At 61.4% G+C, this 12321-nt stretch overlaps 1 protein-coding gene across 1 annotated transcript in view; it reads left to right on the top strand.

Annotated features, from left to right (window-relative positions):
* LOC137456121 (hydrocephalus-inducing protein homolog) overlaps nt 1-12321 on the top strand; it is a 70310-nt gene that overhangs the window by 26611 nt on the left and 31378 nt on the right. Inside the window, exons 21-27 of the mRNA XM_068167427.1 lie at nt 2958-2990; nt 4410-4619; nt 5434-5547; nt 8887-9064; nt 9409-9539; nt 10260-10393; nt 11329-11465. Of these exons, the coding sequence (XP_068023528.1) occupies nt 2958-2990; nt 4410-4619; nt 5434-5547; nt 8887-9064; nt 9409-9539; nt 10260-10393; nt 11329-11465 (937 nt within the window). The remainder of the gene's footprint in view (nt 1-2957; nt 2991-4409; nt 4620-5433; nt 5548-8886; nt 9065-9408; nt 9540-10259; nt 10394-11328; nt 11466-12321) is intronic.

The raw sequence follows: 12321 nt of genomic DNA, 5'->3' as shown, positions 1-12321 counted from the left end.
AGCAGTGTGGTGGTGTGCTCCTGCTGGGAGGGCCTCCAGGAGAGAAGCTTCTGCAGAGCCAGCAGTGAGCCTGAGCTGAACCAGGGTGGAATTGAGTTTGCTGGAGGAAACAAGGCATCATCTGGATGGGGAAGAGAGCCATGGGATGGTTTGGGCTGGAAGAGACCTTTCAGATCATCAAGGCCAACTGTGAGCTTCTCACTGCCAGCTCACTGCTAGATCATGGCCCTCAGCAGCAGATCTCCATGCCTTTGCACTCCCTCCAGGGATGGGGACTCCCCACTGCCCTGGGCAGGCCTGGGCTAGGCCTTGACAACCCTTGTGAGGAAGAAATTGTTCCTCGTGTCCAACCTAACCCTCCCCAGGGGCAGCTTGAGGCCCTTTCCTCTTGCCCTGTGGCTTGTTCCTTGCTTGCTCCTTGCTCCAACCTCCTTCAGAGTCCTGGCTCTAGGAGATGAAGAGAAGGGATCAAACAACTTGTGGGCAAGCCATCTAGTGAAGCTGTCTGCTGGAAGCCATCCCAGCAGCCCTCCTCAGCTGTCTGTCTGCTCCTCAGGAGCAGCTTGCTGCCTTCAAGGGCAGCCCTGCCTTTGAGAAGGCTGAGGGTGCTCCTCCAGCCACTGCCTGCCCCCTGTGCCAGCGGCAGGTGCTGGGCACAGGCTCTGCCAGGCACGTGGTGATGTGGGCATGGGCACCACTCCTGTGCAGCCCTGGCAGGGGGGTTGGACTGATGACCTTTTGAGGCCCCTTCCAAGTCCTAACCTTCTGTGCTTCTGTGCCGGTGCTCAGCCCTGCCAGGCCCAGGCTGCAGTGCTGGGAGGAGCAGAGAGTGCAAACGGCCTTGGCCTGCCAGGGTGCTGCTCTGGGGGGGGCTTTGGTGCCTCTGCAGAAGCCTGAGCTGGGCTGGGCCAGCAGTGGGGTGGGGCTGGCACAGGCAGGCCCTGCTGGAGCCACCCTTGGGGCACTGCCATGGTTGTGAGCCCTGGGGATGGCCTCCCACGGGTGCTGGATGCTCTTCCTCTCCTTGCAGCCCATGAAGCTGGAGGCAGGGCAGGAGCTTCCCCTCTGCATCAGCTTTAACCCTGCTCATGAAGAGGGTTTGCACTCCTGGCAAGTGGAGCAGGCTCTGAGGATCCAGTTCCTGGAGCACCCTCATGAGGAGCAGGTCCTGCTGCGGGGAGAAGTCTGCTGCCCCAGCCTGCACTTCCAGAGCATGGCTGTGGACTTTGGCTGCATCCTGAATGACACTGGAGCTGTGCAGAGCCTGGAGATGACCAACTGCAGCCAGCTGCCTGTCTCCTACTGCTGGCAGCTGCTGCCAGCCAGCCAGGGCAGCCAGCTGAGGTATGGCCACCTCTGCCCTCTCCTTGCAGCTCTTCTGCTTCCTGCTGTCCTGCTTGTGCTTTGCAGAGACCAAGGTGGTTTCCCTGGGCTCTGGCCAACTGCTTTCCCCTTGGCCTGGCAGGAACAAGCCCTCCAGCTGTGGCCAGGCTGGGTGCTCAGGTGTCCTCCAGCACTCTGGGGATGGGCAGGGGACTGTTCTGCAGCCCAGCCAAGACTAGAAGACATTGCCAACACTTTTCCTGCAGCCCATGACCTCGGAGTCCTGCTTTGTCCCTGGAGCTCCAAAGCCCTGCTTGGGCCCTGGGACAAGCAGATACAAGTTGGGAGCTCTCTGCCTTCCCTGCCAGCCCCAGCTGTTGTCAGTTCAGTACTAAGAACCTCCACTGCCCCCACAACAGTGTGTCCAGTGCTGGCTCCCCAGCTCAGGAGAGCCAGGGAGCTACTGCAGAGAGTCCCAGGGAGGCTCCAAAGATGCTGGAGGGGGCCTGGAGCAGCTCTCTGAGGAGGAAAGGCTGAGAGCCCTGGGGCTGAGAGCCTGGAGAAGAGCAGCCCCAGAGGATCTGATCAATGCTCAGCAAGAGATACAAGGTTGGGGGCAAGAGGATGGGGCAAGAGGATGGTGCTGGGCTCTTAGTAGTGGTGTCCAGGGACAGGACAAGGGCCTGCTGAAGCCTGGAGCTTCCATCTGAGCTGGAGGAGAAACTTCCTTGATGGGAAGGTGCTGGATTGGCACCTCAGAGGTGAAGCCTGCCTGGCAGCCAGCCCCTGCTCCAAGAGCCTCCCCCTTCAGGCAAGCAGAGGCCACTCCTCTGTCCCCCCAAGCACAGCTGCTCTGCTGCTGCCAAAGCACAGGTGTCCTCTTGCCCCCCAGCCTTTAGCTCTGGCTGAGTGTTGAGCAGATCCCCTCTGGGGCTGCCCTGCCCCAGGCTCCACAGCCCCAGGGCTCTCAGCCCCTGCTCTCACCTTGCCTCTTTAGAGACAAAGCCCCAGCTCCCAGGGCTGCTGCAGGGACAGGTTGAGGGCTCAGGCAGTTCCTGATTGCAAGCTGCCTGGTAGCTTCTTTTTGTTCCACCTTCACCTGCCCTGGAGTGGTGCCAGGGATGGGGCATCTGCCCCCTCCTCAGGCAGCCTGGGCCAGTGGCTCACTGTTCTCAGCACCACAAATGTCTTCCTTCCATCTGCTCTGACTCTCTCTCTTTGAGTTCACCCCCACCCCCCCTTGGCCTGTCACAACAAGCCCTGCTCCAAAGGCTGTCCCCAGCTTCCTTGTAGGCCACTGGAAGGTCTCTGCTGGGCTCTGCCCCTTTGCTTCTTCAGTCTCCCTCCCACTCCTACAGTGTGTGTCTGGTTTCCCTTGTGGTGCCCTTCCTGCCTCCCCACAGGGCACCCAGCCCTGGCCTCTTCTCTGTCTGCCAGCAGCCAGGTGCCCACAGCTCTGCTGTGCCAACCTCCTCCCTGGGCAGCCCTGAGCCTTGCCCTGCTCCCTGCTGGTGTGGAGCTGCTGGGGCAGAGCCCTTGCTGAGCTCAGAGCAGCAGAGCCCAGGGGGGAGCTGCTGGGGCAGTCTCCCCTGCCTGCCCCTGCAGTCCCTGCTCACAGGGCTGTTCTGTTCCAGGTGCAGCCTCCCAGCCCAGGCAGTGCAGGAGGAGGGAGCCTGCTGGCAGCCTTGGGCCTCTGCAGGGAGCAGCTCCAGGGCTGGGGGTGTGGAGGAGCCAGCCCAGGCCCTGGGAGCAGCTGGGGATCCTGCCCAGGAGCCAGCAGATGCCAAGGACTCCCTGGAGGCAGAGGTAGATTTTCTGGGACACCTGCTGCTCCTCCTGCCTCCCAGTTTGCCAGCAGAGCCCTGCTGCTGCCACCCTCCCTTCTCACAGCCCTGCAGCCACTGCCCTGAGAGCAGGAGGGGCAGCAGCTGGCAGCTGGACACAGGGCTCCTGCCTTTGGGCTGCTCTGCAGGGTGGAATGAGGCTTGCTGCTGGGAAGGCTTTGAGCTTCCTTCTGTGCCAAGCCAAGCCCTCAGCCCCATGGGCCAGCTGCTCAGCCCCACTCCTTTGCCCCTCCCAGCCTCAGCCAAGGGCTGGGATTGCAGAGCCAGCCAGGGAGCTGGCAGGGGGCAGGAGGGGCACTGACACAGAAGACTCAGCCCTGCCTGGTGCTTCATCTCTCAGGGAGATGGAGCTCTGCTTAGGCCCAAGGATGTCCCAGCACCATTCCTGCAGAGCCTGCTGGTGGCCAGGCCCCAGCACCAAGCACTGCAGCTGCCTGAAGCAGCAGAGCCTCTGGAGCTGGAGGAGCAATCCCAGAAGCCTCTCTCAGAAACAGGCCTCAGAAGGCCAGAGCCAAGGCTCCTCTGGCAAGGTGGCACCTCTGAGGTTACAGATGAGCTCCCAACTGCTGCCAGGCAGGAAAGCATCTCAGCTGCCTTCTTCAGGAAGGTGTCCTGGGAATAATGGCCTGGGGGAGATCCTCAGCTCTCCAGCAGCCATGAGTGCACAGGATGAAACCAAAGCACCACTGGAGAGCTGGGCCAAGCACTTCCTCAGTCCTCCTTTGCCTGTTTGGGAGTCTGACTGGCAGCTCTGTTCCTGGTTTGCTCCTGGAGACCCTAAGCTGTCCAGGCAGGAGGCTCTCAACATGTTCTTTGGGCAGGAGGGAGCAGAGCTGGACTGGCAGAAGGGTGCAAAATGCCCCCTCAAAGTTTCTGCCAGGCCTCTCAGCTTGCTCCTGCAGGCTTGGGTGTAGGAAGTGAAGCTGGAGCCCAGGCCTCATCTGTGGCTGGGCTTGGAGCCACACTCAGCAGATGCCATGGGCACAGCCAGACTTGATTTGCTCCCAGCTCCCATCTCAGCTGCCCCTGGCTTGATGAGGTGCTGGAGCCTGCAGCAGAGTGCTCTCCCCCAGAGCAGCCACTTGCTCACTGCAGCCCTTGGGGCTTGCTTTGCAGCTGCTGCTGCTGTCCAGTGCTGTGGAGCTGGGAGGTGCTGTGGAAGCTCTCCCTTTGCCCCAGGCCAGGGCTGCTCTCCTGCCTCCCTCTCCCTGCTCAGCCTCTCCACCTCTCCTCCCTCCCCAGGTGTTCGATGTGCTGCCGCTGCATGGGCTGCTGCAGCCGGGCCAGAGCCAGCAGGTCACCTTCAGCTTCTTTGGCCACCCTAACACTGTGGCCTGTGCCAGGGCTCTCTGCAGGGTGCAGGGAGGCCCCAGCTACGAGCTCAGGCTGCGTGGGGAGGCCTCACTCATCAGCTACCTCCTGGACACCACGGAGCTGGACGTGGGGCTGCAGGTAGCGCAGGCTTCTCCTTGCCTGCAGCCCTGGCTGCTGGGGGCTGCCTGCCTGGGGCTAGGGCCAGCTGCTGTGCTGGCTCCAGGGCTTGGCAGCACCACCTTGGAGTGCTGCCTCCTGCTGCCAAGCTCCACCCCCACCTCAGCTGGGAAGTCCTCCTCTCCAGGGCACCTGGAGGTGCCTCCTGGGGTGGGCAGGAGGCCAGCGCTGCCCTCCAGAGGGCTGTGTTCTCCAGACAGCAGCTGCTGAGCTGCTGCTCAAGCCTGAGCTGCAGGAAGAGGCTGCTGTAATGCTCTTGGCTCATCAGCAACAGAAAGCCAAGAGGAAGCCCTCTTGGGCTTGCCAGTCCCCATCCTGGGGGGAATGTCCCAGAGTCACCCCCACTTCCCTTTTCAGTTCCCCCCCAGCTGTTTCCAGCTGTTGGCCCTGTGCTTGGTGCTCTGTCTGCCCTGTGTCCCTGCCAGCTCTGCAGGTGCCTTTGCCTCTGCCATGTGTTGATGCCAGCTGCTTTGCTGCAGCCAAGGCTTTGAGGCCCCCTCCAGGTGCAGAGAGCTCAGCTCCTCTCTGCTTCCATGCCTGATCTCTGGGTGCTTGGTGCTGTGCCTCTGCAGGGTGCCCCAAAGCTCAGCTGCTGTGCAGGGCCAAGAGGTCCCTTGGGGCTGGGGGTGCCCAGGTGAAGCTGGGAGCCAAGTGTCCAGCTCTGCTCTGCTGCTCTGCTGCACTGCCTCCCTTGGCTCCTTCCCCAGTGCCAGCTGCAGGAGATGCCCAGTGCCAGGCCTGTCTCTAACTGCCCACTCCTCTCTCCTCTCTGCAGCTGTGGGACGTGGTCACAGAGGTGGAGCTGACCCTGCAGAACTGTGGGAAGCTGCCCTTCCCCTTCGTGGTGCTGAGCCCTGGCACGGGCACTGCCCGCAGCCCCCTGCCCGCTGTGCCCCTGGTGGTGCCCAGCACGGTGAGGATGGGGGCAGCACAAGGGCCTGACCCTGGCCCTGTGCCAGCCTGCCCTGGCTGGGCTTGGAGGGGAAAACCGGGGAGAAAGAGAAGAGCAGGAGGGAACTGTCCCAGCAGCAGGCAGGGCTGGGAGCTGTCTCTGCTGAGGGGATGCAATCACAGGATCCTTTGGCTTGGAAGAGCCCTTTCAGATCCTCAAGGCCAGCTGGGAGCTCAGCACTGCCAGGCCAGCCCCAAACCCTGGCCCTTGGCACCACATCTCCACAGCTTTTCAGTGCCTCCGGGGCTGGGGACTGCCTGCTGCCCTGGGCAGCCTGGGCCAGGCCTTCACAGCCCTTGTGGGGAAGAAATTGTGCCTGATGCCCAACCTCCCCCTCCCCTGGCACAGCCTGAGAGCATTTGCTCTTGTCCTGGGTCACCTCCTGTGGGAGCAGACAGGAACTGCCCTGCCTGCCCCTGCCAGGGCTGCCCAGGAGACTGCCTGGCTCTTGCCTGGCCATGAAGCTCCTGTGCCAGGAGCTGGAGCAGCCCTTCCCTGCTCCTTCACCCCTCCAGCTCTGCTCCTCTGCAGCAGCTGGGGGGGGCAGTGAGGGGGCCAGGGCTGAGCAGGGCTGGAGCAGTGCAGAGAGGAGTTTGCAGCATCCCAGCAGCCTGCCCTAGCTGCAGCTGTCCCTGCTCACTGCAGGCCTGAAGGAGCTGCTGGCACAGAGGCTGGCTGGAGCTTCTGTAGTGAGTGGTGGTCCCCAGGGGGCAGGAGCTGGTCAGGACCTGAGGGAGCTGCTTGAGAGGGTCCAGCCAAGGGCTCTGAGGGGACTGGAACATCTGTCTGGTGAAGAAAGGCTGAGGGGCTTGGGGCTTTGTAGCCTGGAGAAGACAAGACAGAGGGCAGATCCCCTCAGTGCTTCTGAAGCCTTCAAGGGGACCCAGGGGGCTCTGGCCAAGGCTCTGTCAGTGGTGCCCAGGGAGAGGACAAGGGGCAATGGGCACACACTGCAACAGCCAAGTTCCATCTGACAGCAGGAGGAACTTCTGTGTGTTGAGGGCAGTGGGGCACTGGGGCAGGCTGCCCAGAGAGGCTGTGGAGTCTCCTCTGGAGCCATTCCAAAGCCTCCTGGCTGCACTCCTGTGCAAGCTGCTCTAGGTGACCCTGCTCTGACAGGGGGGTTGGACTGGATGATCTCCAGAGGTCCCTTCCAAGCCCTGTGATTCTGTGACCTTGAAAGGTCCCTTCCCAGCCAAAGCCTTCCAGGATTCTGTGACCTCAGCTCCTGAGCCTTGGGTGGATGTCTCTGGGCTGGAGCAGCATTCCTCTCTCAGGCCCTTGGTGCCATGGGCAAAGGAAGCCAAATGGCTTCCATCTTTCCTCCTGCCTGCCTCCTGCAAGAGGTGCCAGGCTCATGCCCTCTTCCTGCCAGCTTCTGAAGGCACAGCTCTGCTTGGTGCTGCTGTGGCAGCGTGGATGGTGCTGGCAGTGGGGCTGGGCTGGCTCTGGCTGTGTCCTGTGCTGGAGTGGGGGCTCAGGGGGCAGGTCCTGGCCCACTCCTCAGCTCCTCCCTGCAGCCTGAAGGGGAGCAGGGACCTGCAAGTGCAGCCCTGTGTGCAGTGGGCAGCTGAGGAAGGCTGCAGATGTGTCCTGTCACCCAGAGCCAGGTGCCTCTGGATCTGCTTCCTTTTGCTCTGGCCTGGGACAGCTCTTCTGGAAGCCAGAGACACTTCTGGAGCCCCAGTGACACTTTCTGTTCTAGATCTTGTCCTAGGCTCTGCTGCTGTGTGGCCAGAGATGTGTTTGCAGCTCACAGAATCACAGGATTGTCAGGCTTGGGAGGGAGCTCAAGGCTCAGCCAGTTCCACCCCCCCTGCCATGGGCAGGGACACCTCACCCCACAGCAGGTTGCTCACAGCCACCTCCAGCCTGGCTGCAAACACCTCCAGGCAGGAGGCTGCCACCACCTCCCTGGGCAGCCTGGGCCAGGCTCTCACCACCCTCATGGGGAAGAACTTCTTCCTAACACCCAACCTGAATCTCCCCCTGTCTAGTTTTGCTCCACCCCCCCAGTCCTGTCCCTCCCTGACACCCTCCAAAGTCCCTCCCCAGCTTTCTTGGAGCTGCCTGCAGAGACCTGAAGGCCACCAGAAGGTCTCCTGGGAGCCTTCTCCTCTCCAGCCTGCACAAGCCCAACTCTCTCAGTCTGTCCTCAGAGCAGAGCAGCTCCAGCCCTCTGCTCCTCCTTGTGGCCTTTCTCTGGAGCTCAGCATGAGCCAGGGCAGGCTCCTGCACCCTGAGTTGAACTGCACAGGCAGGAGGTTTGGTGGGAGTCCCAGGTGGGGCTCAGAGCCCTGGACACCCACTTGCAATCCCAGGATCCCAGGAGGGGGGGTGGTTTGCAAGGGGCCTCTGGGGGTCATCCAGCCCAACCTCCTCCTTCCAGCAGGGCACCCCCAGCAGCGTGCCCAGGGGGGGTTGGAATCTCTCCATAGGAGACTCCACAACTTCTCTGGGCAGCCTGCTCCAGGCCTCCAGCACCCTCACAGCAGAGAATTTTCTCCTCCTGGCCAGCTGGAACTCCCTGGGTTCCAGCTGATGCCCCTTGCCTCTTGTCCTGTCAGTGGGCACCACTGACAAGAGTCCAGCCCCATCCTCTTGTCCCCCACAAGCCCTTTAGCTCTTGCTGAGCTTTGAGCAGAGGCCCTCTCTGGGGCTGCTCTTCTCCAGGCTCAACAGCCCCAGGAGTCTCAGCCTCTGAGCCTCACAAAGATGCTGCAGGCCCTCAGCATGTGTGTAGTCTCCCTTGGACTCTTTCCAGTAGGTCCCTGTCCCTTTTGAGCTGAGGAGCCTAGTGGCCACCACTGAGGTGCTGTGAGAGGAGCTGCTGGCCCTGCAGAGGGCAGGGGCACTTCCCTTGCCTTGCCCAGCACTGCTGCTGGAGCTTTGCTTGGTCAGGCCTGGCTCCTGCTGGCTGAAGGCAAAGCCTGGGAGCAGCAGAGCTGTGCTGGTGCTGAGCAAAGGCCAGGCTGTGCTGAGGGAAGGCCTCCTCCTGCTCTGGAGGGATTCCAGCTCCCCCTGGCCATGCTGCTCTTGGGCAAGCTGCTGGGGGTGCCCTGCTTTAGCAGGGCAGTTGGAGTGATGACCTCCAGAGGTCCTTTCCAGCTCTCCCCACGCTGGCACTCTGGAGGGGACCTGGCAGCCTGGGGCAGGAGACAAGCTCTTGGAAAGCAGACAGCTAGAAGGTGCTGCTGTCTGCTGTCTTCTAGAGGAGAACCTGGCTGAGCATCACCCCCTCCATCAAAGCCTCTTTGGTGCATTCCCTCCCTGCAGGGTAGCCTTGGAGCCGGCCAGCAGCAGGTGCTGAAAGTCTCTTACCTGCCAGAAGCGCCTGGGGCCTTCTGCAAGGCTTTCCAGCTCCAAGTGGGTCACCTGGAGCCGCAAGAAGTCTGCCTGAAAGGAGAGGGAAGCTTTCCCAGGCTCTGCCTGCACCTGCCCAGGAACATCCAAGGTGAGCACTGCCTGGCTGCTCCTCAGGATGCTCCCCTGGGCTTTCCCCCAGGGCCTACCCCCAAGGCTGTCAGAGCAGCACTGGTGGCTTCCCCAGGCTCTGCAAGTCCCTGTGGGCTCTGTCCCAGGAGCCACCCTGCAGAGCTGGGTTTGCACCAGCTGGCTGGGGCTGAGCTGCTCCTCTGGGGGAGGAAGCTGGGCAGAGCTGAAGCTCAGCATGCAGGCAGGAGGAGCAGCTCCCACTGCCCAGAGCTGCTGGAGGAGTGTTTCTGGGAGAGGTGGTGTGGGGAGGGGGCTGCCCAGCTCAGATGCCCACACTGCACTCTGGGGGGTTTCTGCCTTCAGGAAATGAGAAATATGAGAAGGCCTTCAGGAAGGTGAAAGAAAAGATGGCCAAGGACAGTGAGAGAGATGGAGAAGTTGTCCTGGGGGAGGCTGCAGCCACAGAACCAACCCCAGATGACTTGGCTGCCACGGTGAGAACAGCTGCTGCCCTGTGTGGCAGGAGCCAGCCTCTCCCCCTTGTGTCACTGCATCCCCTTGTACCCCACAACAGGCTTCTTGGGGCCCTGCTAGCAGGTGGGACCTCCCTGCCCACACTCAGCCATGACTCTCATCAGCTGAGTGCTGCCCCAGGGGCTGTCCAGCCCTGGAGGTTGTCCCTGCTGGAGCTGGAGGAGCTTCCTGGCAGCTGGCTGAGATCCTGCAGGCCATGCTCATGGGGGTGAATTGATGGGGCCCCATCCCTGGGCTGTTTGTTCCTCCCAGGCCAAGCCCTGCCAGGTTTGCAGAGCTTGAGAGCAGCAGCCTGGGCTGGCCCTGGGACTGTGCTCAGCTCTCATCTGCAAGAGGCAGCAGCTCTCTCCTGGTCTCCTGCTCCAGAGGGCTTCTGTCCAGCTTGCTTCGGCACTCCCTGTGGGCAGGCAAATCCCTGGAGCTCTGAGAAGTTCCTGGCTTGTCCATCTGTGTCTGGCATAGCTTTGAAGGCAGTGTCTGGGCAGGTGAGGGTGCTGGAGCTGGTAGCTCTGGAGAGAAGGTGCTGCCCAAGAGAGCTGGAGGTGTCCCAGGCACTGAGCAGTGAGACAAGAGGACTCCATCACCCCCTCGAGAAGAGCAGGATGGGATCCTCTTTCAGAGCCAAGCCCATGCCCTGGGAAGGACCTTGGCTAAGCAGCCCCTGTCTTTCCCTGCCTCAGCTGGACACTGGGCTGCAGATGCAGCTGGAGGACATCCTGCTCAAGGAGCACATCCTGGAGCAGCAGGAAGCTGTGGCCTGCAGTGCCCCAGAGGAAGCTGCCTTTAGGCTGCAGGCTCGCCGCAGGCTTCTCAAGTGAGTAGAGACCTCCACAGCCACCTGCAGGTGCTCTGGGGGTGACAGCCAGCAGTGCAGCCCTGCTGCTGAGAGCTGCTGGGCTCTGCAGAGCTGGGCACAGCTGTGGGCAGCACAAAGGCTTTGCTCCTGAGAGCTGTGCCGTGCTGCCTGGGAGCAGCTGAGTGTCCTCACTTCCCTGAGCTTTGGGGGTGCTCAGCTGCCCACAGATGCTGGGCTCTCTTCATGGAGCCAGTGCAGAGCATCAGGCCCTTCCAGACAGCACAGACAGCATTCCTGCTGAGCAGCTCTGAAAGAAGCAGCTCAGAACTGGCCTCCTTTTTTTCCCACCAGACCACACTTGGCCCCAGAGCAGCTTGGCAAAGTCTCAGCTGGGGGCTTGGGGGCTGGGGGGACTGCAGGGATCCCCTAGGTTGCTTGGTCCTTCCTTCTGCTGCTTCATGCTGAGGAGCAGCTGCAGCAGGCTCCAGCCCAGGCAGAAGATGCTCTGCAGAACAGTGGGATGGCTCTGGACAGGACCTGCCCATGGGTCTTGCAGGTGCTATTGGCTGTGGTCCCTGGGGCTCTGGGGACAGAGCTGGGTGAAGGTTTCCTGGGGCTCAAATCTGACAAGGCCCTGAAGCAGTTCCAGGCTTGGGCTGCAGGCCAGGCTCAGCAGTTGCACTGAGAGCAGTGGAGCTGCAGGGGGCTTCTCTGCAGTGGCACAGGAGGTGTGGGCAGTGTCCCTTGGGAACCAGCTGTGTTTGAAGGTGCCCCTGGGAGCTGCTAGAACCTGGGCCCTGCCTCCCCTGGCACCGGCCAGAGTCTTGTCCCCGGCTGCTCAGGTGTTGGGTGTCAGCAGCTTGAGCTGAGTTTTCCCAGTGGATTTGCACCTCCCATCCTGTGGCAACGTGGCCAGGCTGTGGGTTCAGGAGTGCCCTCCCTCCTCCCTGCAGAGCTGAGCTGCCTGAGCACATCCTGGACTTTGGCTGCGTGGCTCTGGGTGGCATCCACAGGCGCAGCGTGAAGGTCACCAACCCGGGGCACTTCCCTGTGTCCTTCCAAGTCTGTGGGCAGCTCCTGCGTGGCACAGGTAGGCAGTGCTGGGGACCCTTCCTGTGGCCTGCCTGGGACAGCTCAGCCTGAGCCCCTGGCCATGGGGAGTTCTCTTGGAGCACTTGTTTGTAAAGCTTTGTCCTCCTTGGGACCTGCTGCTTTAGAGCCTGAGCTCTCCTGGCCAGCAGTGCCCAGGGGCCTGGCCTGCCTGTGGCTGCCCTAAGTCTGCCCTGCAGGGGCTGGGTGGGTGAGCACCTTGGGCACCTCTCAGCACCTTCTGCACTTGGCTGCCAGCAGCAGCAGCTGAGCTTCTCTGTGCACTCTCTGGCCTTGTGTTGCAAGGAGCTGGAGCCTTGGTGGTGCTGAGCTGCTTGGTGTGAGGCTCACCAGGTCCTGGGGCTTGTGTTCAGCCTCCCCTGGGGGTATGTGACAGTCTAATAAGTTTGTCTCTCTCTATGTGAGTCAACAAAGATAAAAGTGATAGCAGAGCCACTGGAAAGAAGGTGGAAAGAATCCTGTCCACCAATCCTGGATGCAAATCAGCTTGTGATTGCATCGTGATAACACGGGACTACAACAATGGACCCAAGGACCCAGCCATCACACCTTTAGGGCAAGATAATCACCACCTGTTTCCTGAGTTTTGTCTGGATGGAGACAGGGTAGACGGAGATTCCCCCCTCCTCCAGCCAGGGTCTTGCCCAAACACACAGATTTCCTGCCACTGGAATTCCTGAGGGACAATATTTGACTACATACCTAAGGACTAAAAAGCTGTATAAAAGACTTGAGCAACTGCTGGTTTGTAGAGAGAAACAGAGGAGAGAAACAGAGGAGAGAAACAGAAGAGAGAAACACAGGAGAGAAACAGAGGAGAGAAACAGAGGAGAAAA

The sequence above is a fragment of the Melanerpes formicivorus genome, unplaced genomic scaffold (assembly GCF_026170545.1).
Source record: "Melanerpes formicivorus ecotype bairdi unplaced genomic scaffold, bMelFor1.0.p_v2 SCAF_116, whole genome shotgun sequence".
Lineage (NCBI taxonomy): Eukaryota > Metazoa > Chordata > Aves > Piciformes > Picidae > Melanerpes > Melanerpes formicivorus.
Note: the sequence above shows the minus strand (reverse complement) of the source record. Positions and strands in the feature narration are given on the sequence as shown.